The sequence below is a fragment of the Diplotaxodon limnothrissa genome, linkage group LG16 (genome assembly GCF_057381915.1).
Source record: "Diplotaxodon limnothrissa isolate DT_005_m linkage group LG16, D_limnothrissa_male_GT1.1, whole genome shotgun sequence".
NCBI classification, from domain to species: Eukaryota; Metazoa; Chordata; class Actinopteri; order Cichliformes; family Cichlidae; genus Diplotaxodon; species Diplotaxodon limnothrissa.
The window spans coordinates 40,439,471-40,466,572 of record NC_140611.1 but is presented as its reverse complement, the minus strand read 5'-3'; the positions used below and the strand labels follow the sequence as shown (position 1 = coordinate 40,466,572).

At 44.4% G+C, this 27,102-nt stretch overlaps 1 protein-coding gene across 5 annotated transcripts in view; it reads left to right on the top strand.

Moving 5' to 3' along the window:
• Window positions 1-669: 669 nt before the first annotated feature.
• The window catches only part of LOC146616718 (titin-like), a 175,934-nt gene continuing 149,501 nt past the window's right edge, over window positions 670-27,102 (top strand). For all 5 annotated transcript variants that reach the window (XM_085373943.1, XM_085373942.1, XM_085373941.1 and 2 more), the window contains exons 1-38: window positions 670-913; window positions 5,328-5,431; window positions 6,745-6,948; window positions 7,343-7,630; window positions 7,714-7,799; window positions 7,884-8,092; window positions 8,257-8,395; window positions 9,685-9,945; window positions 10,404-10,517; window positions 10,902-11,162; window positions 11,772-11,834; window positions 11,922-12,180; window positions 12,461-12,524; window positions 12,655-12,855; window positions 13,400-13,542; window positions 13,737-13,882; window positions 14,504-14,731; window positions 14,843-15,084; window positions 15,159-15,391; window positions 15,477-15,641; window positions 15,738-15,906; window positions 16,108-17,804; window positions 17,889-18,170; window positions 18,330-18,596; window positions 19,272-19,544; window positions 19,629-19,892; window positions 20,584-20,844; window positions 20,933-21,193; window positions 21,670-21,933; window positions 22,074-22,334; window positions 22,432-22,692; window positions 23,101-23,361; window positions 23,993-24,134; window positions 24,232-24,400; window positions 24,664-24,895; window positions 25,100-25,384; window positions 25,470-25,589; window positions 25,728-25,916. In XM_085373943.1, coding sequence (XP_085230069.1) covers window positions 5,341-5,431; window positions 6,745-6,948; window positions 7,343-7,630; window positions 7,714-7,799; window positions 7,884-8,092; window positions 8,257-8,395; window positions 9,685-9,945; window positions 10,404-10,517; window positions 10,902-11,162; window positions 11,772-11,834; window positions 11,922-12,180; window positions 12,461-12,524; window positions 12,655-12,855; window positions 13,400-13,542; window positions 13,737-13,882; window positions 14,504-14,731; window positions 14,843-15,084; window positions 15,159-15,391; window positions 15,477-15,641; window positions 15,738-15,906; window positions 16,108-17,804; window positions 17,889-18,170; window positions 18,330-18,596; window positions 19,272-19,544; window positions 19,629-19,892; window positions 20,584-20,844; window positions 20,933-21,193; window positions 21,670-21,933; window positions 22,074-22,334; window positions 22,432-22,692; window positions 23,101-23,361; window positions 23,993-24,134; window positions 24,232-24,400; window positions 24,664-24,895; window positions 25,100-25,384; window positions 25,470-25,589; window positions 25,728-25,916 — 9,055 coding nt within the window. In that variant the 5' untranslated portion in view covers window positions 670-913; window positions 5,328-5,340. The remainder of the gene's footprint in view (window positions 914-5,327; window positions 5,432-6,744; window positions 6,949-7,342; window positions 7,631-7,713; window positions 7,800-7,883; window positions 8,093-8,256; window positions 8,396-9,684; window positions 9,946-10,403; window positions 10,518-10,901; window positions 11,163-11,771; window positions 11,835-11,921; window positions 12,181-12,460; window positions 12,525-12,654; window positions 12,856-13,399; window positions 13,543-13,736; window positions 13,883-14,503; window positions 14,732-14,842; window positions 15,085-15,158; window positions 15,392-15,476; window positions 15,642-15,737; window positions 15,907-16,107; window positions 17,805-17,888; window positions 18,171-18,329; window positions 18,597-19,271; window positions 19,545-19,628; window positions 19,893-20,583; window positions 20,845-20,932; window positions 21,194-21,669; window positions 21,934-22,073; window positions 22,335-22,431; window positions 22,693-23,100; window positions 23,362-23,992; window positions 24,135-24,231; window positions 24,401-24,663; window positions 24,896-25,099; window positions 25,385-25,469; window positions 25,590-25,727; window positions 25,917-27,102) is intronic.

Below are 27,102 nucleotides of genomic sequence, written 5' to 3'. Positions count from 1 at the left end.
CAGGAATCAACAAGTCAAAAAGCAAAATGTTGAAAAAAAATGTAAATAATATTTAGGTGCAACCAAATTTTCATGAAAACTGATCCAGACAAACAGAAAGTGTCTATAAAGAGCAACAATACACAACTTACACAATGTGCTGTCACCGAAATCACTTCTTACATTAGTGGACTTAACTGACCTCCAGGTCAAGCTAGGACAATGATGGACGACTGACAGCTGCATTACTAAACTCTGCTACCAAACCATGAAGCAGCAGAAAGGTTCTGATCCACAGGATGAGCCCCAGGAGCTCCGCTGACTCCTGAGATATGAAGCGTGGGTTTGTTGGGGTGTTGTAACAGCCGGCCGGTGGGAGGGGGGCTTTGACTGACAGGAACAGCCTCTGCCTCCTTTTGCTCAGCAGTTCTCAGTGACTCTGGGTCTGCAGATGAACTTGTTCTCTGCGATTCCTTTAAAACACAGAGGTTCAGGTGTGTGTGAACGAGCTGCCGTCACACACTCTTAGCCTGATCCGAATCAGAGGATCGGGGTGGGCAGCCTCACAGGCTGCAGGGTGCATAAATGGCTGCTATGTCCCATCATGCCCCCTGAGTGTTTCAGCAGCCAATGGGGAGCGTCGGTGCTCTGATGATGCAGGTTGTCCCCCTGGTATAAAACCCTAAAGCACCATCTGGGCCCTCCTGAGCAGTTTGAGCATTCCCAACCTCGCCTCGGGTGGAGGGATTGCGAGGAGGGAAAGCAAAACTACACGGCCTCTATTCTGTGTAGTTTTGTTTTTTTTCGGGGGATATTTCGAGGCTCGACCGTTCTCATCTTGGATTTTTCTGGAAAAACCTTCCTGGATAAGGAGACCGTTGCTCGTTGCTCTGACGGGCTCCGTCCCATCATTTCAGGCACTCTTGTGATACAAGTGAGTACTCGCCGGTCCCCTAATGATGCTGACTCGTGGGGTTTACGGCGATTGGGGGGTCAGGGCTCGGGGTTTGGGTGAACTGTGTTTGGGTTTTGTGTTGGTTTGATGTTTTTCGGGTGCAGATTGCAGGTTGGCCGTATTCAGCGGGCTGTGCACTGACCCCAGGAAGGCCAAGAATAGCTGCTGATAGCATGAGAGTGGACTGTCAGCTGGGCGGCTGATGGCTTTTTAAGGGAATCAGCAGCAGGGCTATCACTTCACCCCCAGCTATGCGCCACATGCTGTCTGTCAATCAAGCTGCTCGAGGTTGGGGAGGGGGTGGTGGATATTTTTGGCCACTGCCTTATCTGTCGCTCAGCTCGATCTGTAAATATGGGCTGAGTTTATCAGGTCTGATCCTGTTTGGCTTATGATGAAGCGAAGTGTTCGTATTGATTGTTGATAAGGCTGCGATCAGCTGATCAGGTGCTGAAAGTTCACAGAGAAGGTGAGAGACTCACAACTCTGCCTGAAATCAGCTGACAGCGCTGAAAAAGAGCAGCAGCTGTCCCAGCGAGGCGTTCAGTGTCACAGTCAGAGAGCAGGAACAAATCAATCACCAGTAACTGATTATTGATCACCAGCTCCTTAAAGAGGTGTGAGAGTGGTTCAGCCTGTTTCCACAGACTTCAGATTCACAGCACTGGAGGATTTTTAGTCTTACTTTAAGGAGCTTCACACTCGTCCTCAGACTCCAGCTGTACGTTTTTACAGGGTTTCTGTGATTGAGCGTCCAAAGTCAATAAATGCGACGTCACACTCGAGATGTTAACCATGTGACAGTAAAGGTTTTTAAATAACTGTCTGACAGCAGAAACAGCTGCACGCTAGACTGCAGCCAGCGTTAAACCAGGATTACTGCAGCTGCATCGTGGACACAAAAGGAACGACGTTTAAACGGCTTCATGTTTGTTCGTGTCTTTGATCTGATCGTCACATTTACATGAAGTGTCATTAAGCTGCTTTTACAGGTGAAAGATTTCATTTATTCCTGTCATTATAAGGTTTCAATGGGAGTTGTCTTTGAATCAAAGCTTTATTGACTGTTTGATTCTCAGATAAGTATGGAAGCCTGTTTGTGCCAAAAAAGTATAAAAATGACTTTATGTTACCCGAGCTTTAGTCTCATAATATCAATAAACTGACTAATTTCATCACACTTATAATTATAACCAACACGTTATGTGGTTCCATTTTATGATGAGAAAATTGAGGTTTTAAATTTTAAATTCATAAAATTGTAACAAAATAAAAAAACAAAACAAAAGATGTTTTTAATTAATTACGGCAGAAAAAGCTTTTGAAAGCACAACATCTTTGTTTCTGTTTTTTACAAAAACCACAGCGAATAATCAACAATCCATTTAATTTAACGCTTCAATAATATGTAACGTGGTTATTTGTCAGCAACATGAAACCAGAGTGCAGAGAGAAAGAAACTTGAAATAAGAACATGAGTGGAGACAAACGTGGAAAACCCACAGTGACTCGTCTGAAAAGATTTCACAGCAAAATCAAAGATTTGTGTTAATCAACATTTCAGTCCAAATTCTGCCACGAAGAGATTTTAGAACAAAATCAACATAAACACAGAATCATGTCTAAATAACAATGTGGTGGATAAAAACACTCCACAGCACATTTCACCTGTAAGAGTTTGTGTCACATGAAGTGGAAACAACAACGAGCTCCATTTATTTAAAGATCACGAACCTGTGAGAAGATCCACTGCATCACTGCACTGACTAATAACATGCGTCGTTGTTATTATTATTATTATTATTATGGTTTTTAGTCTGCAGTAAAATCAGGAACCAAAGAGTTAAAACAGCAGACTCAGCTTTAGATCTGATCTGATGATTGATGGTTATAATTACTTGGAAACAGCTAATTAAATGTTGAAGATGATGGATGAGTTTACAGTATGAAGCACCTTCAGCTGAATGCTGTTGTGATTGGTGCTGTATAAATAAAGTTGAATTGAATTTGTTTATATCAATGAAGACAAACTGGTCCACGTCCACACTGAGGTCACAGCAGAGTGGACATGATCAGTGTTTGGTCAGTGGACCTTTAACAGTTCACACCAGAACACATTTGAGTTTTTCATCAGACTTTGTATTTTCAGGGAAACTTTTATTTCTATTTAAAATCAGTTTGTTTTTTTCCAGCATGCTAATCAGAGTCATGTTGTTCATCTCTGTGTCAGCGGCAGCATAAATGTTCTTTGTAAAAGTGCAAACCTGCAGCTGCTGCCGCCCGTCAGACATTTATAGCCGCCGTCCGTCTCACCTGTCTCACAGCTCTGAAACTCAAACCTCTGAGTGAAGCTGCAGAGACACTCAGCACATTTCCATCCAGCTGCTTTTAACTACATGTAAATGTGTCCCTCAACACAAACCCGAGTAGAGTTAATCACTTCATCAATTAGTCAAATGCATCCTGTGTTCCTACCAACCCAGGCAAGCACGACATGCAGATGCAACTCTGAATGCAGAGCTCAGAGTTTGGGTCACCTCAGTGTAAAAACTGGATTTCTTCTTCTGCTCTGTTATTTACAGCAGCTTAGGATAAACTATACTATAGTTTATCCTAAGCTGTTTATCAGCACGGGGACTCCCAGTTTGTGCAGTGTTTAGATCATAATAGTCAGTTAATGCTGCCGCTGATGAGCCTTTGAAACCCTTTGTCAGCGTCTCTGATCGTTTGAACACTGCTGTGAACGCGCAGCTTGTTCATCGGCGTGCTCACGCAGACGGTACTTAGTTATCATTAAACCAGTTTCACTGTTAAGAGGAAGCAGCTCTGCCTGACTGTTACATCATCCTGCTGAAGGACTGATGAGGCGTCCTCACAGGAGTCACTTCAGCCACATGATTGGTCAGTGACTCTTTCACACAGTGGTTATCTAACACGTCTCCACCCAGAGCGTGCTGCATGAGTCGCAGTAGCTGCTGCGTCGGTGACCGTCTCGATGGGCTTTCACAGGTTCTCATTTCCTTTGTGATTCTAACGCGACAGAGCTTTCTCGCCCTGTGACACAGACGGGCTCTGTGGACCGATGGACGGAGCTGAAAGTGTACGAATGTTCTTCAACCTTTGCAAACAACGACTAACATCAGAAAAGTGTTTCTGTTATATGTTGGTTACATCTATAAACACAGGATCTACAGCACCATCCCAGCGGGGGATCAGCTACACCTTAGCATCGTCACAAAGCTATGACATCACAACAACACGGCCAATCAAAGGACTGAGAGAACAGAGAATATAACAGCCAACATACCCAAGTGCACGTCACAACCATTTACTCACCTGTGGACTGTCCAGTGTGAAGACTAAAGAAATCTAAAGGTTCAAACGAACAATCTGGATATGCACATGTAGGATATCAGAGACATTTGTACATTATCAGGAAAGAAATGTATCACACAGCAAGAAAAGCAGCAGAAAAACACGTGTTTGTGATTTAAAGCAGAGAATGGAAGCTGATTGGTTCACAGAAGGCAGGCAGCGTGATGATGTCAGCATCAGCGTGGGAAACAGGAAGTGATATAAAGAATAGGATGAGCGATCAGCACTAGAAGAAAGAAATGACTGAATGAATCATTTATTTTATCTCAATGAAAGTAAAATTTGACAAAACGAGTATTTAACATAAAACTTGTTTTATTAGTTTTAAATTTGATCACAGAAGATAAAGTTAAAATACGGATTCGAATAAACTAGTAAACACAGGTTGCAACAAATAACACAGCAGCTAAACTGAAACTGAATCATTGAAGTTTTCTGGAGAAACAACATTATGAGAAGAAGCATCCACAATGCTCCACCTCCATCTGCAGCTTCGCCTCCATCTGCTGCTCCACCACCTCGGCCTCCAGCCTGAGGCCGTCCGATTGGCTGTTCTGCTCTCACGTCTCTCTGTATTTGCTCAGATTAGGTTCCACTCTGGTTCCTCCGCTGCTCTGCACGCCCAGCTACACCCAGCTACACCCACAGTTCTCCACACCTTTTGACCCAGTCTGCATCCTCAGCCTGGCAGCACTTATTCATCTTTCATCTCACTGCATTGATCTCATGCAGCCATAAAATCTACATATTTGTAAAAACATGTTGTAATCTCGTTTTTGTCCTGCAATGACTGAAACAATAAAGTGAAAATCTGATGATTTTTTCATTCGTATTAAAAAGGCTGCAGGTTTGTTTGTATCTGCAGCTGTTAGTGGCTGCTCTACTCCTGCACTGGTTTAGTGGCAGCAGGTGGAGAATTAGCTCCACCTGCTGCTGATCTGTCAGTTTCTCTGCCAATGAAACCAAAGCCTGCTGCTGTTTTCTTTATTCTGGGCTGATCACCTCGTTTGTGTTCCAGGGTGCCGATCATCATGTCAACTCAAGCGCCGACGTTCACGCAGCCGCTACAGAGCGTCGTGGCACTGGAGGGTAGTGCCGCCACGTTCGAGGCTCAAGTTAGTGGTAAGAGAAACGTGTGATGGTGACGTTCTGCAGAGGACGATGTTTGACACTGTTGTATTTACACTGGAGATACAAAGAATGAGCAGATGTTTGACTTCATTAGTTAGAAAGGAGAGAAATAATGTTAAAGTTCATATAAAAACTATTAGACATTGAAGTCATGCAGCTGGTACAGAGGTTCACTGCAGACTGTGCAACATTCATATCTGGACTCTTTGTATTTATAGAGAGAAATGATGGACTTTTGAGGGGTAAATGTTCTCGTCACCTTTCTTTCTTTTCTCGTGGCGAGCGAGGCTTTTACAGGCTGCTGCTGCTTTCAGGGACATTCTGACATTTGGAAGGTTGGAGTCAATGCCTGTGATAAAAATAAAGCTGACAGAATTTCAGCAGATGCCTTTCCCTTTCAGGAACTCAGGGGAAGCATGTGCCAACATTTACACAGACAGCTCCTGATTGGCTCTTCAGCCTTTCTCCCTCAGTTTTCTGTTTTAAGTCCAAACAGCCCAAACCACAGGGAGCTGAGATGGTTGCTGCATTGCTGCTTGCTATTGGTGGCAGTGTTTGAGGGGAGAACAGTCTGCTTCTTGTTGCTTTGACCCAATGATTGCTTGACTTAAAAGGAGAAATGTCATTTGTTCTAAGTTTAACCAGTGAGTATAAGAGCAGCCGTCCTTTATTCTCCTGACAGACTGGTGCAATCAGTCACACAGGGACGGCTCTGCAGGTCGAGCTAGGTAACGATGAAGCCACATGAAGGAAACATATGAAGCTTCTGAAGTTTAGTCTTGATTCTTTTATGATTAACCAGGTAAAACAAACCTGATAGTGACGTTTTTCTGCTCTGACTTCATCTCACTGACGGTCTCATGATTCAAAAGAATTACTCTTTGTTGTATTGATCTTAGTTCTTATTTCCTTTAAAGCTCTCGTATATTTTAAACAGTAATTGTATTTTTGAATCCATCCACCCAGTTTTAAAATGTTTAATTTCTACTTTAGCTAAATAAATGTCACATTTTCAGTTTCTATATTTTTAAACAATTTGAAAACCTCATGTGAACAACGTTAATCTTAAAGATGATTTTTTTAAATTTCAAATAAAAAGTTGAACATGAAAATTTGCTAAACTCTTAATAAAGTTTCTCCCACTCGTTCGTCGTTTGCTTTTCCTTTCACATTTTTGTTTCATGCATTAAAATCTCACTGTTTTACTGAAAGCACTGACTTTGTGGCTCAGGTCTTAGTCCCGGATCCTTTGGTGCATGTTGGTTTGTGGGTTCTCCGACAGAGTCTCATGCATCTCTTTGCAGGTTCTCCAGTTCCTGAGGTGAGCTGGTTCCGTGATGGCCAGGTACTTTCTGCTGCCGCTCTGCCCGGCGTTCAGATCTCGTTCAGCGATGGCCGCGCTGTTCTGAGGATTCCTGCTGTGACCGCCGCGCACAGCGGACGATTTTCTGTCAGAGCCACCAACGGTGCTGGACAAGCCACAAGCACAGCCGAACTCTTAGTTACAGGTGAGCTCACAGGAGGACTTCAAGTGGTAAACTAAAGCACTTCTGCTCCATGAACATTTCCCATACATTTCTTTTCAAAAAAGCTGCTACGAACAACAAATTTTAATGTTAAAATTTTGATATTTATAGATTGTAAAGAAGGTTTGTTTGTGTATATGTTATCATTTAGCTGCCATCCAGAGTTCTCAAAGGATAAACAGCAGTGGATAACGGTCGGCAGACGTTGCAACATCATGAGCTGATTTTTAACACCCGTCTGAATCAAACTGAAAACAAACTGTTATTAAAAATTCAGTTTTCTAAAAAGTCATAAACTGGCTTTATTTTATTGTGTACTTGCACAACGAAATGCTGAGATCAGCTGATATAAAGCGACCTGTACCTCCTTCTCCAGCGGAGACGGTGCCTCCGAGCTTCATTCAGAGACTACAGAGCTCCACGGTGAGACAGGGCAGCCAGGTGAGGCTGGATGTTCGAGTCACCGGGATCCCCGCACCTGGGGTAAAATTCTACAGAGAAGGGGCCGAGATCCAGAGCTCCACCGACTTCAGAATCATCCAGGACGGAGACCTGCACAGCTTGCTGATTGCTGAAGCCTTCCCAGAGGATTCTGGGACGTATTCGGTGACAGCCACCAACAGCAGCGGACGGGCCACCTCCACAGCCGAACTGCTGGTTCAGGGTAAGAACCGTTTGTCTCTGCTTCTTCTTCCTTTTGGAAATTGCTTTGATGAAAAACACAGACTAAAGAAGAGACATTTTCAGGCGAAGAAGCCGTTCCAGCAAAGAAAACAAAGACCTTGATTTCAACCGCCCAGATTTCAGAGACCCGACACACCAGAGTAGAAAAGGTAAAAAAATCCTCAAAGAAATGTGTGATTGTCTAATTTACTCATACTTAATCTAACTTCATGAACTCTGCTGTCCGTCCCCAGAAGATGGAGGCCAGTTTCCAGGCCTCCGCCATGATGGAGATGCAGATAGAGGGCGCAGAGCTGGCTCACAAGACTCCACCCAGAGTTCCTCCGAAACCCACATCCAAGTCACCAACTCAGCCATCACTGGTGGCCAAGGTGACCGGGGGACGGCAACAGTCACCGTCACCTGTCAGACATGTGAAGGCACCCACACCCACGCCTGTCAGGTGGGTAGAGTCTGGGAGGGGTTAACGCTGGCTGTTATTTGCCTGTTCGTAACTTTTACATGGAAAGAAGTCAGCGAATGATTACTGACAGAGATCTGCTGATCGGTGTGCTCGATGAATAAACCAATCAGGGCAGCTGTGTAACTCTCAGTCTCACCTTTCAGGGCAGTCCCGTCCCCTATCGCCGCACACAAGCAGGCCGCCGGTGACGTCCTCCCGCCCTGGAAGCAGGAAGACTACGTGGCCGAGGGCAGGACTGTCACTCAGTTGGTCCGGGAGCAGCAGGTCACCATGGTCAAACAGGTGAGCATCCCTGGGGTAGCACGACATATTCCCATCCACAGATAAACCATTCCAGGAGACACTTCACAAAAAATGGGCATTTTCAATGAAACGTGAGGTTCCCAGATTCCCGAGTCTCTCTTCTTCGGGTTCAGCTGCGTTACCATCAGCTCCCTGACTGTGTTTGGTCATGAAATATTACTTCCACTTCTCTATTTGTGACGTTCATGTCTCACAGCCTCTGCGGTGGATTTCAGGTCCTTGTTTAAAGGTATTATGGGTTTACTCTGAAAAACAGAACCTGCCATCCACCTTCCTCCACCTTACAGCCAATTCTTTTCCATGTGTTCCTTGTTCTAATGTGCCTGATTGTTTGCCCTGCTCATATTCACATCATTGGCACAGCATCACACAGCAGTCTGAACATTTGGTCTTTGAAATGAAAAGAGAATCATCTGAAGCTGATGATGTGCGTTTTACCCTGGATGATGAGGGATGGGACATCTCTGCAGGCTGGGCGGGACTGTAACTTCTTTCAGCCCCACACAGATTCATACGGTGAGGGGGGGAAACATGTGAAAACTTTAAAAACCAAGAAGCAACATCTTTACTCACAGAAGAGGAGGAAAATACACCCTCAAAGAGCTGTGTCCTCTGTGTTTAACCACAAGACTTTAGCACCTGTTTCCAGTAGAGAGCAAGCCTGGCTCGGTTCAGCTGACGATGTTGTCAGAATACCTGATGTCCTCCTGATACCACATCCTCCTGATGTGTCTGAGATCGCTTCAGCTTAACTCAGAAGACTGGTCTTATTGTTTTATTGTGTCGCCACAAGATTGTGGCTGTCACTTTTCTTTGCAGCTAATGTTACTGCTGACAAACAGATGAACCAATGTGCTGTCTTCAAATGACTTTAAACCTTTAAGCTTGCATGGGTCAGGCTTTAAAAACCGTAGTACCTCATTATCTCATTTGGATAACTGGAGTCAGGCTAAGCTTTGCAAAAAACTGGAAGCTGGGGAGACAGCTAATCTGGCTCTGCCCGTAATCCAAGATCTACCTCTGAAGCTCATTCAATAGCCTCTTGTTTATTGGACAACCATCCAGCCCAGAGTTTTAGACCTGCGTTAACAGAGTCGAGCTAACTAAACCCAGTCTATATGCAAATTTGGGCAAATCAGGTCTTTCTCCCAGCTCTGTATTTTTCTTTGAACGAGGGGATGGAGATACTTACCAAAGTGATTTCCCCCATGAACCTGTCTGTTTCTGTACCGCTGTGCTGGATGTCCTGAGATCTGTTGTGTCTCCAGGCTGAGGGAGGGAAAAGAGCGGGGGCAGTGGCCACCGTGGTGGCTGCCGTCGACCTTGCTCGTGTCCGTCAGCCCGCGCTTGTCGAGGGGGGTCGAGCTGAAGAGGACGAGGCTGTAGAGGTGGACTTAAGGCAGCAGGCCGCCGCCGTGGCTGCTGATCAAAGCTATCAAGCTGCTTTGACATCAACAAGAGTGCAAAGTGGGCACATGCTTTCTACTGCTCAGGAGTTTACACGTGAAGCAGCCGTGCTGCAGCCTCAGGTTAGCTAGGCCTCCAGTGAACAACGATTACCAAGAGATTTGACCAAACTATCAGCAGATTTGAATTCTTTCATTTATTTTTTATTTTGGTATTTTACTCAGCCCCCCCCCCCCCCCTTTTTGCTGAAGAGAACAGATGGATGTTTTATTTTCCATCAAAATGAAAAAGTTACAAAAAATGATTTTGCACAATTACAAAAAGAGTATCTCAGAAAAAACAGTCCATATGTCCGATCAATTATTTAATTATGTATGAAATGTGTCTTTGGGCAAAGTCTTGTTTGAATTATTTGGTGAATAATGACCGATTCATCTCTGTGAAGTCACCTCGTAGTCAACCATAAAAAAGACATTTGAAGCACAAATCTCTTGATAATCACATAGTCATCTTCTAAATATACTGTGCAGATTTTAAAATCCTCCTGAGGTTCTGACTCTTGTTGTGTTGGTTGCTCCAGATTCAGGGAGTGACAGAAATCTCCTCCCGTGTGGACACTGGTCTCACCCCGTCTCCAGTTCCACAATTCACAGTTTCTAAAGTGTCTGTCCCAAAACTCGAGTCTAGCAGTGAGGTAAGACAGGAAGCATCAGGCGAGCTGTGGACAATAATAATGTGATAGGACCGTTGCTGTGGCAAGCTTATTGAACTGCTGATTGGCTGAAATGCAAACTTGTGTTTTAATGCAGTGTCAACGTGATCAAATATTATCCATAAAATAACTAAATCAATCCTCCCTTAACCTTCTTTTGCTTCATCCCCTTATTTAATAAACTTGATTGATCCGGTACCTCCTATTAATCCATCTTAATTAAAGTCCCTCTATCTGACCCTGTTGTAGCATTAATCAGACTAACGTGCCATAGCTCCTCTGTGCTGTGGTTTAACACACATTTCAGAAAAGACTCAACAGTATTTTCTTGATGACGGTGTGGCTCTTCCTCTTTGGGTCGGTCAGGTTTCCATCGCCGGCTCGGCCATGGCCACTCTGCACAAAGAGTTATCCTCGTCTTCTGCCACTATTCGAAAGATCATCAAGCCTGTCAAGTCTCCCAGTCCATCTCGCAGAGTCGCAGAGACCAGAGAGATGCTGGAGACCATCCCACCACCGTTCAAACACTTCACTGACAAACATCAGAGTCGTTCTGGCTCTGAGTTACAGACCGGGGTGGTGTACTCAGGCAGAATGGAGAGAATGTATGAGGACTGGGGAGCCCAGGTTTGTAATGTAGCTCAGAGAGCTGGGTCTAAACAGGACAAGAAAACCTGATGTGGATGTAAGATCCATACGATCCGTTAGCTGCCAACAGCTGGCCAAAGTATCGTGAATTTTATCAGATATTTTCAAGATGATAAATCCTAATATGAGCTGCCTGATTCGATCCTCGTTCACAGGCTGAAAAACCTCTATTTGAACCCTGGAAAAATCTGATTGAAAGGGCAGAAGTTACCCCGGGTTTGAATGCTCCTGATTTCATTGACATTTTCACCATTTATTAGACTAAAGAACAGCTGAAGAAAAATGTTGTGGGACACAGGTCATACTTCTGGTTTTTACAACTTCTCTTGATGGTTTTCTTGATTTCTGTGAAAATCCATAATTAAATATCCCTGTAATAAACTTTAACTGGCTTCTCCATGCTATTGACAACCTCATTCTCACCTCTGCAGCCCATCCAGCCTTCCCTCCATCATATGTGCTGTGTTATCTCTTCTTCATCGTGTGTGTGTGTGTTGGTTGTTTCTGTCACTGTGTCCATGTGTGGGATCTATAGCTGCTGTAGTTTTTCAGCCTAATGTTCCCAACATACCTGTGAATATCTTACAGGTGGTGGAGGCAGCTGCGGTGCCTTCTGCCGGTGGTGCCGTGGTCCCTCCCACGCTGATTTCTGTGAGTGGACTGCCCTCAGATCACATGTCCACACTGTTTAGGGAAAGAGACCTTTTTGTAAAGATGTTGTGATATTTTTTTGTGCAGGGATTGAAGAACACAAATGTGATCGAGGGCGAGTCTGTGACCCTGGAGTGCCAGATCAGCGGTCATCCCACCCCCATCATTATGTGGTTCAGAGAGGACTACAAGATTGAGAGCTCCATTGATTTCCAGATCACCTACGAGAACGGATTTGCCAGACTGGTGATCCGTGAAGCATTCGCTGAAGACAGCGGCCGCTTCACCTGCACAGCTACCAATGAGGCGGGAACTGTCAGCACGTCCTGTTACCTGCTTGTCCAGGGTCAGTGCAAGCAGAATGCAGTGTCACTCACACAGGAAGTAATCTTCTTTCGTAGTATGCTGTAACATACTGAGGAACGATGCCCAGCCTGTCCAGCAGATATCAGGATAACTTTAATTTGAGCCCTTTTTTCCTCAGAGACTGTTCACATGCATGCACCGAGCCCTGTTCTTGATACACACAGGACCTGAAATCTTCCCGTAACATAATCTCATCCCTTCCCGTCTATACGTTCTGCATATTCATGCGTTTACAGTGATGAACTGTCTTTCCCCACCAGTGTCTGAAGACATCGAGAGCAGAGAGGAGATTGCTGTTGTTACAGAACATGTTGAAACTGCTCAGTGAGTCACTTAAAGTTTGAGTTACATTCATCAAATCGTCAAACATATTGGTTTCTTATTTTACATCACTGAAACGGATGACAAGCGGTACAGGTTGGGCCTGAAAATAAGGAAACATTTTTATTTCCAGATTAAGAGAAACCAGAGAGGAGACCCAGGTGAGCATGGTGGAGTCAGAGTCTGCTGCTGCTGCTCCCTTCTTTATCAAGAAACCCACCATCCAGAAGCTAGTGGAGGGTGGAAGTGTTGTGTTTGAATGTCAGATTGGGGGAAGCCCCAAACCACACATCATCTGGAAGAAGAGTGGTGTCCCACTCACTACCGGATACAGGTGAGTAATACCTGTGCTCAGGTTTTCACTGTCCTTACATGGAGACCTTTGTGGTTTACGTGATCTATATTTTATCTGACGTGTGAATGCAGCTGCAAAACAAATCCCCTAACTCAAGGACTAAAGTGCTAAAGTCATCACTGTAAAACTGTAAGAAATGAACACGTCATTAGAGCTCAGCTTTCTACCAGAATACACAACTCGGACCCCCCCTCTCAAACCCAACTGACACCAATCCTAAAGTCCCTGTCAGATATAACACAGGATTAGCAAAACCAAACATCTGGCTCATGGTTCAGCTAAGGTCAACTGTCTCACCCAGTAATGAGCCGCCAGCACATTAAGCTCCAGCTCTCATTCCTGCTTCTGCATTGAGATCAATCCCTTTAGACCTGAATCCATGATTTTATCTTCAGTGGGCTCTTAGGACAAACGGTGCTGGTAAGACGAAGTATGGGTAAAATATTAGGACACTGTTTGCTCCTATTGTGATGGATCACGCTGCAGCCTTCAGGGGCCTGTAATGCTCATTCCCCTCCATCAGATACAAAGTTGCCTACAAGAAGGAGACTGGAGAGTGCCGTTTAGAGATCTCCATGACCTTCGCCGATGACGCTGGAGAATATGCCGTGTTTGCCAAGAATAAGCTTGGAGAAGTCTCTGCCTCCGCCAGTCTGCTGGAGGAAGGTCAGTAAATACTGCAGTGATGGCAAACTGCTGTCCTAAAGATATAACACAAGGAGCAGAGATAAAGGGACTGTCAGTGGATATTATGCCATACAGCTCATGCAGAAACAGTTAGCTTGCACAGTCCTTAAAGAGATGATGGAAACTACTTGAACTCATAGGATTGTTTTTTTATTTTGTTTTTTTGCCAACAGAGGAATATGAAGCCTACATGAAGAAACAGGAAGCAATGTTTAAGACTGAAGTGACATCCATTGTGCAAGAGCCCAAGGTGGGAGATATTCCCCCTGTCACTGTCACAACAATGGAGAAGATAACCACCACCATTATCTCTGGACAGGTAGAGAATCCTTAGCCATAGCTGTGATCATAATACAAAACCAAACCATGTCAAAGCCATCATAAGGAACTAGATGGTTATGTGGAGTGTTTGTCACTATCCTGTGTAATAGTTTATATGAGCTCCAGTGAGCTGTTTACAAAAAAAAGTCTGGCGATGCCACAAAGTCTCAAATCCTGATAGAACAGTTAGTATGTGGACACCTCTATCATTTTGTGTGCTGTATATCACATCATGACGATGAGTACAGCACAAACTTAAGTAAGCACTTTACCTTGAGATTAAGTAAAAAGCTGGGGTCCCTGTAGCTGCAGATACTGCTGTTGTCAGTAGTAACTGCAGTTGATATTGTAATTCAGAGCGCACTGTCAGACTAAGCTCTCATTAGAATTGGTGTCGTTGAATTTCCCACACTACCTGGTTGACTATCCAGCTTTAGTAAAACCTTTATGTGCCTTTAAATATGCGTTAAATATGCACGTTATTGGGAAGAAAATATAATAACCGATGCATAAAAATTAAAGCAAGCATAAAAATCATCATTTTCGTAATCTACAAAGACCTTTCCTTGGGCTTGACTATGATCAGGACCCACTGACTGACATCATATCATATCTGCAGGAATTCCATCTGTCTGTCATTGAGCAGAGGATCATCCAGGAGATTGAGTTTACCATTATGAAAATCAGCTACAGAGAGATTGTGACAGAGGACGGAGAGTTGATGGTGACTGCCACTGAGACTGAGGCGGTACAGCCAGCCTTTGACACGCCAGTGAAAAGTTACAGGATCATGGAGGGGATGAGCGCTACTTTCCACTGCAAGATGTCTGGAATGCCGCTCCCCAAGGTGCTGAATCTTTAAGAAATATGTTACAATTAGAGAAATGGTCTTGAAATACATAAAAAGCTCTAAAGTAGAGTTCACATGATTTTACGATCACGTCGTATCTCTTGGCAGATTGCTTGGTTCAAAGATGGCCAGCGTATTAGGGCTGGAGACCATTACCAAATAGAGGTTCTTCAGGATGGACGGGCCAGCCTTCGCCTGCCTGTAGTGATACCCGAAGATGAAGGCGTGTACACCGCGTTTGCCACCAACATGAAGGGTAATGCTGTCAGTTCTGGGAAGCTCTATGTGGAGCCATGTGAAACAGTAACACCTCAGCAATTCACACCACAGCCAGCAGTGCAGAGGATCAGGTAAAGAAATTCACAAAGCTTGAAACAGGGAACACTGACGATAAGGGAAATGACAAGGATTAATACTTTCTCAGGTCCACATCTCCTCGCTCTCTGAGCCGCTCACCTGGCCGTTCTCCCAGTCGTTCACCTGGACGTTCTCCTGCTCGTCGGCTAGATGAGACTGATGAGGCTCAGCTAGAAAGACTCTACAAGCCTGTTTTTGTCATGAAGCCTTCATCATATAAATGTTCTGAGGGACAAACTGCCAGATTTGACCTGAAGGTTGTGGGCAGACCAATGCCTGAGACGTACTGGTTCCACAATGGTGAGTACAACAAAGAGGAAATCTTCAAAAAGAGTTTGAACAAAATTTGTTGATCTCACAAGCCATTCAACTATCTTCCTCTCAGGGCAACAAATAGTTAGTGACCACACCCACAAGATCGTGGTTAAAGAGGATGGCACTCAGTCCCTGATCATCGTCCCAGCTTTGCCACAAGACTCCGGGGAATGGACTGTGGTGGCTCAGAACAGAGCTGGACGCACATCCATCTCCGTCACTCTCGCTGTTGATGGTAAGAATGCAACTTCATATTCTCTCAACTTGAAGTTTCTTCCAGAAGGAAAAATGTTGGGGGATTGGCTTACTTTCATTTAACTTTCTTTTTCAGCCAAGGAAACCCTGGTGCGTCCACAGTTCACTGAGAAACTGAGGAACATCAGTGTGAAGCAGGGCACTCTGGTTGAACTGGCTGTCAAAGCCATTGGAAACCCACTGCCTGATATCGTCTGGCTGAAGAACAGCGACATCATCACCCCACACAAGCACCCAAGCATCAAGTATGTTCTGTGACTTTAGCATTAAATGTAGATCACATCTGTTTGCTTCAATGACCTTGATGCAGCAACACACTTTTTTTAATGAAACGCTGCGTTTGTGGAGAGTAAAATTATTCCTCAAAGCAACCTGAGATTTTCATTTCAATTAAAAACACGTGTCAAATGTCAATTCTTCTCTAAAATGAGAATTTGATTTTCCAGGATTGAAGGAACCAGAGGAGAGGCTAAATTCCAGATCCCATCAGCAGCTGGCTCAGACAGCGCCTGGTACACCGCTACAGCCATCAATAAGGCTGGCAGAGATACCACTCGCTGCAGAGTCAATGTTGAGGTGGAATATGCTGAGCCTGAACCAGAGAGGAAACTCATCATTCCCAAAGGAACATACAAAGCCAAAGAGATCGCTCCTCCAGAGGTGGAGCCGCTTCATCTGCGATATGGTCAAGAGCAGTGGGAGGAAGGCGACCTTTATGACAAAGAGAAGCAGCAAAAACCACAGTTCAAGAAGAAGCTGACATCTGTCCGCATGAAGCGCTTCGGTCCAGCTCATTTTGAGTGCAGACTGACTCCTATTGGTGACCCCACAATGGTGGTGGAGTGGCTGCACGACGGCAAACCTCTGGCTGCTGCTAACAGATTGCGCATGGTGAATGAATTTGGTTACTGCAGCCTGGACTATGAAGCCGCTTATGCTAGAGACAGCGGCGTCATTACCTGCAGAGCGACCAACAAGTACGGAGTTGACCAAACCTCAGCCACCCTGATTGTCAAGGATGAGAAGGGCCTTGTTGAGGAAACACAACTTCCTGAAGGAAGGAAAGGTGCCCACCGGATCGATGAGATAGAGCGTTTGGCTCATGAAGGTGGACCTTATGGAGTCACTGCTGAAGAAGAAACAGAGAAGATGAAGCCTGAGATCGTCCTTGTTCCAGAACCAATCAGAGTTTTAGAGGGTGAAACGGCTCGATTCCGCTGCAGAGTGACCGGATATCCAGCACCAAAAGTTAACTGGTACCTCAATGGACAACTTATCCGCAAAAGCAAGAGATACAGACTTCGCTATGATGGCATTTACTACTTGGAGATAACTGACATCAAATCATATGATTCAGGGGAGGTCAGAGTCGTAGCAGATAACAATCTGGGCTCCGTTGAGCACGTCGTAAAACTGGAGATTCAGCAGAAGGAGGACTTCAGAACTCATCTGCGCCGCGCCCCTGAGGCTAAGCCAGCCGAGGCTGCACCTGAACCTGGAAAAGTACCATTTGAGGTAGTTAAAGCTGAAAAGCCTACAGAGGACACTCAGCTGAAAGAGGTCGTCAAACTCAAGAAGGCCCAGAGAATTGTCCATGAGAAAGCCAGTGAGGAGTCAGAGGAGCTGAGGAGTAAGTTCAAGCGCAGGACAGAGGAAGGCTATTACGAGTCTATTACCGCAGTGGATCTCAAGTCTCGCAAGAGAGATGACTCCTATGAGGACCTGCTGAGGAAGACAAAGGAGGAACTGCTTCATCGTGCCAAGGAGAAGGAGGAGGCTGAGAAGAAGAAGGAGGAAGAGCATCGCCAAGTTACTGCCAAGCCTCTAAAACCAGAGAGGGTCAAGCTCTCACCCAGCATGGAAGCGCCAAAGATCCTTGAGCGTATCACCAGCCAGACAGTCGCACAGGGTGACGAAGTCAAGTTTAGAGTCAGAGTTGTTGGCAGACCAGAACCTGAGTGTCAGTGGTTCAAGAATGGAGTTCAGCTGGAGAAGTCTGACCGTGTCTACTGGTACTGGCCTGAGGACCATGTTTGTGAACTGGTGATCAGGGATGTCACAGCAGAGGATTCTGCCAGTGTCATGGTTAAAGCTTCCAGTACTGCTGGAGAGACTTCAAGCCACGCTTTCCTGTTGGTGCAAGGTAACACAGACCTTGATCATGTACATATAATTCTGATTTTAAATCCTGCATTCTCTGAATAATGCTCTGGTGTCATTTCTGCAGCAAAACAAGTCATTAACTTCACTCAGAAGTTGGAGGACGTCAGTGCCAAGGAGAAGGATACCGTGGCTACCTTTGAGTGTGAAACCAACGAGCCTTTTGTGAAGGTCAAATGGCTGAAGAATAATGTGGAGATCTTCTCTGGAGACAAATACAGAATGCACTCTGACAGAAAGGTTCACTTCCTGTCTGTGCTGATGATCGGAATGAGGGATGATACTGAATATACATGCGTGGCTGTAGAAGATGATACTGTCAGGACAACCGCCAAGCTTAATGTTGAAGGTGGGTTAGGTTCTTCATATTCTGTTCATTAGGTAATGAAATCAACACAGTTCATTATTAATTATTCCAAATACATAAACGGTTACCTCAAGGTACTTTATATGGTATATGTATACTTTGTGACTGACTTGAACTCTTGTTGTATTATGTGACCAACAGGAGCTCCTCTGGAGCTGTTAAAGCAGCTGGAGAGCACCGAGGTGCCCGAGACTTACTCCGGAGAGTTTGAATGTATTGTCTCTCGTGAAGATGCCGAAGGCAGCTGGTACTTTGGAGATAATCTGCTGACTCCTGGCAGTAAATACGTCATCTCCTCCCGCCGTGGAAGACACACTCTCTCTGTGAAAGACGTCAAGAAGGAAGACCAGGGAGAATATACCTTCAAAGTGGGCGAGTTTAAGACAAGTGCCTCTCTGAAGATGAAATGTGAGTTGCTGTTCCCATGGCACTGAATTGGATATGGATGATGAAACTCTATGGACGGAAGTTATTGTATTTAAGAAGTAAAGTTAAGTCTACTGTTCAGACTACAACAAAATGTGTTACTGGAATTCGGGCTAACCATCTTCTCCTGTTTGTGGACAAACCATTTCTACTTTCCCTCAAAATACATTTAAATCTAAATGATAGGTTTTTATAAAAGTGCCACAAACCCAATTCCAAAAACGATGCGGTGCTGTGTAAAATAAAGATTAAAAACAGAATACTTTGATTTGCAAATCTTATAAAGCCATATTTTATTCATAATCAAACATAGAAAACATATCAAGGGGTGAGAAAGGTGAGAAAATTAACCATTTTAATACAAGTTTATTTTGTATTTAAGGCAGCGACATGTCTCAAAAACAGGCCCACGTGTCCCATGGTGTAGCATCGCTGGGTGTTTGGTTGCAGTTTAGCAGCGTGCTGCTCAAACACGAAGGCCTTCCTGAAACACACGTCTGCATGGAGCAGATGTTTCTCTAAAGCCCGTTCATACCTTTCAGCCCCGATGGGGCCTTTCCAGACACACACACACACACACACACACACACACACACACACACACACACACACACACATCGCATGTAGAGTGCTAACAGTGACATTTTTATTTTTTAGTGCGTCCAGTGACCTTGATGCAGCCTTTGTCTGACATGACCGTCTGCGAGGGTGACATCGCTCAGCTTGAGGTCAAGTTCTCCCAGGAGAATGTTGAAGGAACCTGGATGAAGAAGGGGCAGCCCATCACAGCCTCCAGCCGTGTGCATATAGTTATTGACAAACAAATTCACAAACTCCTTATAGAAGATACAACCAAGGACGACTTTGGAATGTATTCCTTCGAGGTTCCTGATCATGATATTTCAACCTCTGCAAAGCTGGTCATTCAGAGTGGGTCACCTCAGATGCACATGTTTTTCTTTAATGACTTTGTTTCAAAATAAAATCCTCTAATCAAAATATCTCATCTTGCAGCTATTGGCATCCTGATCCCACTGAAGGACAGTCATGCAATTGAGGGTACAAAGGTCGTCCTAGAGGCAAAGATCTCTGCTCAGGACATCAGCTCAGTCAAATGGTACCACAATGACAACCTGCTGACAGCCAGTGAGCGAATCCAGATGGTGGCAAAGGGAGCCAAGCAGCGCCTGGTTTTCACCAGAACATACGCTTCAGATGAAGGACACTACAAACTGGTGGTTGGCCGAGCTGACACCAGCTGCAGATTTACTGTTGAGCGTAAGTTACGCCATTATGAGGTCCAAGCATGTTTTGGAGTTTTACTACTGTAGTTGCATCATCTATATTCTGGAATGACCTGGAAGCTAAGTTTATGAATCTTTAGGTCTAATATGAAGCCTTGAGGCGACTTTTGTTGTGATTTGGCGCTATATAAATAAAATCGAATTGAATTGAATTAATAAACCATGACCACCACTAGTCACATGAAGTTTACCTGTAGAAAACTATTAAGAAACTACATGAGAGTCATGACATGAGAGTCTTTGCTTTCAGCTTCCAGAAATCTTATTCAAGCTGATTACCTGAAAAGGGTCATTAATATTTGCTTGGCAACATAAGAAATGATTTTTCTGCTGAACACAATAGTTTCAGATTCTGCTGAATGCAACTTTCTTTAAAATCATATGAAAACTTGCACCTGCTTCTTACATATATAGTCTGACATGAACATCATGACCTCGTGGCATTTACAAAACTAGAACCAAGCCCATGTGGTACATCTTTATTATTGAATGAGTCAGATGGATAATTGTGAAAAAGTGAAAGCAAGTCATCTACATTTCCTACAATTTTATTGTACATGTACAATAAAAATGGCTATTCTATTCTATTCTATTCTATTCTATTCTATTCTATTCTATTCTACTGTACATCAGTTCGAGGCTTAACTATCGTTCTGTCTCAACAGCTGTCCAGATTGTGACACCAATGAAAGACAAACAGTGCTCCGAGTCTGAAAATGTCACCTTCGAGGTTGAGGTCTCTCACCCAGGCATTGACGCTTTCTGGACCTTTAAGAGGCAGCCGATTAAAGCTGGTCCCCAGTACAAGATGGAGTCCAAGGACAAGAGGCATAGGCTCACGGTCATGAATGCAATGAAGGATGAAGAGGGCGAGTACATGTTTGCTGCTGGTGAGAAGATGTGCAGTGCTTCACTCACCGTAACAGGTACGCAAAACACACTTTTATTGCACACTTAAATAGTTCAGAGAAGATTTCTGTCACCAGGCAGTAACTGGCTATCTCCTGTCCCCAGGTGGTGCCATTAAGAAGCCCCTGCATGATTTGGTGGTAGCTGACTCCCAGACCGCTGTGCTGCAGTGTGAAGTTGCTAACCCATCCGCAGAGGGCAAGTGGCTAAAAGACGGTCAGCCTGTTGACTTCAACGAGAACGTGCTGAGCGAGGTGGACGGTGCTGTCAGACGCCTCGTTATCATCATCACTAAGGCCACTGACGTTGGAGAGTACACTTACCAGGTCGCCACCTCCAAGACCTCAGCCAACCTGAAAGTCGAGGGTAGGTCCAGCTTTCCATGGAAACACACACGTAGATCATACAGCCAATGCGGATCAGGAGGTTAGGAAGCTGAATTTGTTTGTGAAGGTGCTTAAAGTGTTTCTTTGAACACGGGCTGCCTCTTTATTCATGTCCAGTCCAGTTTTCAGAGCAATTATATTTTTCTGTCTTATGTCTCTTCACTGATATGAAGAAATATTGTGTCAACACATAACAGACAACTGAGCAAAGAACCAGTTTGCAGTTGTTACCAGCAACCTGCCATAAAAACACACCATTTGTTGACTCTATGAGTGCAGACATTTCTTCCAAATGATCGAATGAAACTTTAAATTTAAATCATTTAGATCTAGTCTGCTGACTCGTACCTGCCCACAGCAACAACCACAAAGACCCACCCTGTGAGAGTTTAATTCTGGACTCAGCCACTTCACTTGTTTAACTGTTACCTTGCCTCTTGGTGTTTTTCTCCACAGCTGTCAAAGTCAAGAAGACCCTGAAGAACCTGAATGTAGTCCAGACTCAAGAAGCCACGTTCAGCCTTGAACTGACCCATGAGGATGTAAGGGGAGCACAGTGGATCAAGAATGGCGTTGAGATCCAGCCCAGTGATAAATATGAAATCAGTATTGAAGGCACACTTCACACATTGAAGGTCAAGAACTGCAGCACACAGGATGAGTCTGTTTACTCCTTCAAACTGGGAAAACTGTCTGCAAGTGCCAGACTCAATGTGGAAAGTAAGTATTAACTATTGATTTTGGAATAAAACAAAAAGCTTTTTGGCTCTGTGCCTACAAGGTTGGGAAATTTACCTAAACCACATGGGACCTCTAGATTCCTAAAGCTTTTTACCAACAGAAGACCTCTTTTCCCACAGCCATTAAGATCCTGAAGAAGCCAAAGGATGTGACAGCACTGTCAGGAGCAACAATTGTATTTGAAGTTGGCATCTCAGAGGATGACATCCCAGTGAAATGGATGTTCGATGACAAAGACCTGGTGTCTGACGAGCGCTACAGCATCATCTCTGAGAAGAAGAACCACAAGCTGATTGTCCACGACGTGGACGACAGCGTGCAGGGCAACTACATTGCTGTCATAGGACACCTGCAGTGCAGCGCTCACCTCGTTGTTGAGTGTAAGCATTATCACATCAGTAGTTTTTGGACGTAAAAAATGCTAAAACACAGGCCAAGGTCACGTTAGGACTAAACATGTCTGTATTTTACTCTTAGCTCTACGTGTCACAAGGCCCATGAAAAACGTGGAGGTCACAGAGACTCAGGTGGCCACATTTGAATGTGAAGTTTCTCACTTCAATGTCCCGTCCACCTGGCTGAGGGATGGTGTGGAGATTGAGATGAGTGAGAAGTTCAGGATTGTGGTTCAAGGGAAACTCCATCAGCTGAAGATCATGAACACCAGCAATGAAGACTCTGCAGAGTACACTTTTGTCTGTGGGAACGACCGCATCTCTGCAACGCTAACTGTTAACCGTAAGTTACCATCAGTGAAACTTAAACCTTTAGATTTACAATGTATCAATTCATCAATTCGTTCTTCAGAGACGTTTCACATGTTGCCAAATCATTACAATGTATCAAACCATGAAATGTCTTTAAGTAACTTTAATTGGATTCTTTCATTTCTCCTCTGAGTTGGAAATCTAAACATTTTTGTTACTAAAAAAAAGAAATAATTAGCACATTCAGATTTTCTAATTGGATATTTATGACAAATTATAAGTATAAGCCACTTTCAATTACTTTGTAGTTTAAGGTGAAAACTCTAACCGATCAGATGTTTGCACTAAGGATGACGTTACAGATTAAAAAACACAATTTTGTATTCTTCACTGTACTTAAACATCTCTTCAAACTTATTATCACTTTGCTGTTTTCCAGCTATTCTGATCACAACGATGCTTGAAGACCTGAACGCTCAGGAGAAGGACACGGTCACATTTGAGGTGAATGTGAACTACGAGGGAATAACGTACAAGTGGCTGAAGAACGGCGTGGAGATCCGCTCTACGGACCGCTGCCAGGCTCGCTGCAAACAGCTCACTCACTCTCTGAGCATCAGGAATGTTCACTTTGGAGACAGTGCCGAGTACACCTTCATGGCTGGCTCTGCAGTCACTTCAGCTAAACTTCACGTTGAGGGTAAAATGCTTTGATTCTAATTTAACTTTTCAATTGACTTTTCACATTAGATGTTTTTGGACTCCATCAACTTCAAATAAAATTATTTCAACACCTCACCGTGTTTTAGCTGGTTTTTAAATGTGTGTGTCTGTCGTTTGCCTGTACAACCATCTCCGTTACCCCTGAAAGACATTTAGAACTTACTGAAAGACTCTTAAAGCTACTCTAATGGACTATCACGAGTAACTCTGAAATAACCAGCAGAATCTAACACATTTGACATGTAGACTCACTCACAGGACACTTTGAACTTTTCAACGGACTTCTGGAAACTCCCCAAATAAGTTGATCCTCGTTAATGCCATAGGAACGCATACACGATTCTTTCTGTCACTACTAGAACCTCTAAAAGGTACCCTTCAGACCTTTTCTTACGGCCATTAATATTACTAATAGACATTTAAAACTGTGAACGTCCAAACTTCCCCAAGGACTCCTTGAATCTTGTTCTTAGTAGTACCTCCTCAATGAGGAAGAAAACCTTGCAGAGGACGACTAGAGCCTCTGGGCTCATGAGTGATTTGTTTCCATAAGGTCAGACACACTGATAGATGTAGGTAAAGTAACTGTATCTATGTCCCTGTTTTAGCCCGTGTGGTTGAATTCACCAAACACCTGCGGGACCTGAAGATCACAGAGAAGAAGAGGGCAACATTTGAATGTGAAGTTTCTGAACCAAACATCCAGGTGATGTGGATGAAAGATGGTCAGGAGCTGGAGCTGTCCGACAGGTAGAGTCCTTGATAGTCAGTTGTGGGAACAATTACTGAGTTTTACCAACATAGGGATCAACTCTTAAACCTTCTACACCTTCTTTGTTTGCTACAGGTACAAAATGACATCGGACCAGTTTGTGCACCGTCTGGTTCTGCCCTCTGTGCGTCTGTCGGACGCCGGTGAATACACCGCTGTGGCCGGTTCAAGCATGTCCAAGGGTCACCTGGCAGTCGAGGGAAGAGATGTCAGAATCTCAGAGCCAGCCACCAGGGACATCACGGTAAGATTAGGTGGTAGACTCCATAAAAATGCACCAAATCCTGGGATTTTCATACTGTCTGTCAGTTTATGTGTGACGATGACAGAAATATTTTTCAGACTTTATGATCTTTGAGAGCACACACTGCCGATCATTTAATATATTCTTTTTCAGATATTTTGTCCTACAGGAAGAGATTTCTTAATAATTGTGACAATGATTATTTTTTTAGAAATACTAGAAGGACGTTTCTGGTGTTGAGCTAATCATGTGGTGTTTTTCAGGTTGTTGAGAAGCAGAGAGCCACTTTTGAGTTTGAGGTGAATGAGGATGATGTAGAAGGTCACTGGCTGAGAAATGGAGTGGAGCTCCAGTTCACTGTGGAGGAGAGGTTCAATTATGCCACCATCAGGAAGCTCCACCGTCTCACCATCTCTGAGACCTTCAGGAGCGATGCTGGAGAGTACACCTTTTTAGCCGGCAAAAACAGGAGCTCTGTGAACCTCCACATCAGATGTAAGAGCTCCAGTCCTGCATCAGTCCAGCACTGCTTTCCTTCTTTGCGTGAAAAACCACTGGACAGTTTCTGAAAATAAAAGTGAAAAGCTTAAAAATGATACTTGTACTGTTTAAACGTATCTGTTTCTATTATCATCAAAGTATTCTTTGACCAGAGGACCAAGCAGAGTATTAACCTTTCTTTCTTCTACTTTCCTTCAGTGCCAGAGCCACCTCAGATCATCCGGGAGATGCAGCCCCAAACCGCGATCTCGGGCAGGTCAGTTCGCTTCTCGACACAGGTGAGCGGCCTTCCTCAGCCTCAGGTGTTCTGGTACAAAGATTCTGAGGTTCTGTCCACGAGCTACAAGTGCAAGTTCCTCCATGATGGAGATGAGCATACGCTGCTGCTGCTTGAAGTCTTCCCTGAAGATGCAGGCATCTATAGCTGTGAGGCCAAAAACAACTACGGAGAGGTGACGAGCTCTGCATCTCTCACTGTGGAAGGTACATATGGAGTGTTTGATTGGAATTATGAATTATTAGCCACCAAATCGAGCGATGACTTACGGTGTCTTTGTCTTTTCTGCAGTTCCGGAGGTGGTTGAAGCCGTGGCTCAGGTTTCCCCTCCAGTCCTCATCGCTCCCATGAGGGACCTGCTGATCTCAGAAGGACATCCTGCCCAGTTCCAGTGCAGCGTCTCTGGGGAAGGTATTGACCGTTACTCGTCCCCTTTACTGTCATACGGCATTTTAAATACTCATTGACCATAAATCCTGTCGCAGCTGTCATCAGTGTGGTGTGCCGTAAACGGTTTTTCCTGACTATGAGAAAACACTTTCTCTCCAGATCTGCAGATTTCTTGGTTCTGCAATGACAGAGAGATCAAACAGTCGGACATCTTCAGGATGTCTCATTATGATGACACCTGCCTGCTGGAGATTTCCCGAGTTCTCCCCAGCCTTGAAGGAGAGTACTCGTGTGTTGCTACAAATTTGGCAGGAATGGTCACATGTGCTGCCACTCTGAATATTGATGGTGAGTTCAGCAGACGTTCGCATACTAATTGGATAAAACTGACAGGCTCTTACTGCACGTTCATCAGCTGCCAAGAAGGCCCTAAGTCGGTGCATGTTCCTCACAGGATTGATTTTAATTTTAGAATATCATGTGGATTTCCTGTAAGACAAGGTCTGATATGTATAACGTCCAACGTATCGAGAACCGATAGTCAAAGTTTAACAGCACTCGCTGACTACGGTGATATAATGATGGCAGCATGTAAGCACGTTCTGATTGGCCAGGTGTGTTTTAAGTCTCCCTCCATCCGTCCGGAGCCATGAGAGCGTGTTACACAAGAAGTTTACTTACTGGCAAAACATAAAAGGAAGCATCTATTGGCAAGCAAAGCAACCTTAACTGAGCCAATAGAAAGATGCATGGTTCAGCCGGGGGAAGTGGCAAGCATGTCAGCTGTACTGGAGATCAACGCTGCTGGCTGCACAAAGATTTTCCTTTTCTTTTAATATCCTCGTGGAGGACAGAGCCTAGCTTAGCACTCACAAATAAAACTGTTCAATATGTAAAAACATTTAAAATGTCAATTCAGGACAGATCAAATCTCCTGCAGCTGTCAGCGGCTAGCACTGACGCCACGTCAGCTCTTATACCGTCGTGGGGAAAACCATGAGCCCTGCTCATGTTACAGTCACTGTGTGCATGACGTCTCCTGGATCTTTGTGCAACCAGCCCTTGGACTGGAACGATTTTCCAGCCACTCCATCAAACTCAGATTTCATACTTTCAGTGCGATGATGTGAGAAACTGACTCGTTTCTGTGAGCATGCAGCTGCTCCACACTGAATCTGCTCTTATCCTCACTGGAAGCATCATCTTAAAGGTCTCTTTGCAATGCATGACGTCTTCTCTCCAACACAAACAGTATTAATGGTCTTTATTGCGAAACTGGAGTTTTCATGTCAGAGGAATGCCGCATGGTTCAGCCACTGCTGGACTTTGGAAATGTTCCTCACACTCAAGCACGGACGTGATCGCTGGCTGTGTTTTTCTGTTTGTTGTTGTTCTGTTCCAGTCGAGCTTGCATGATTGACAGCGGACACCCACCACTGTCCACTCCCTCACTCATCATTATTGATCCTCAACGCGCCACTCCCACTGCACTGTTGGCAACAGGCTGTGACAGTAACCTGGAGAAATCCGTAGC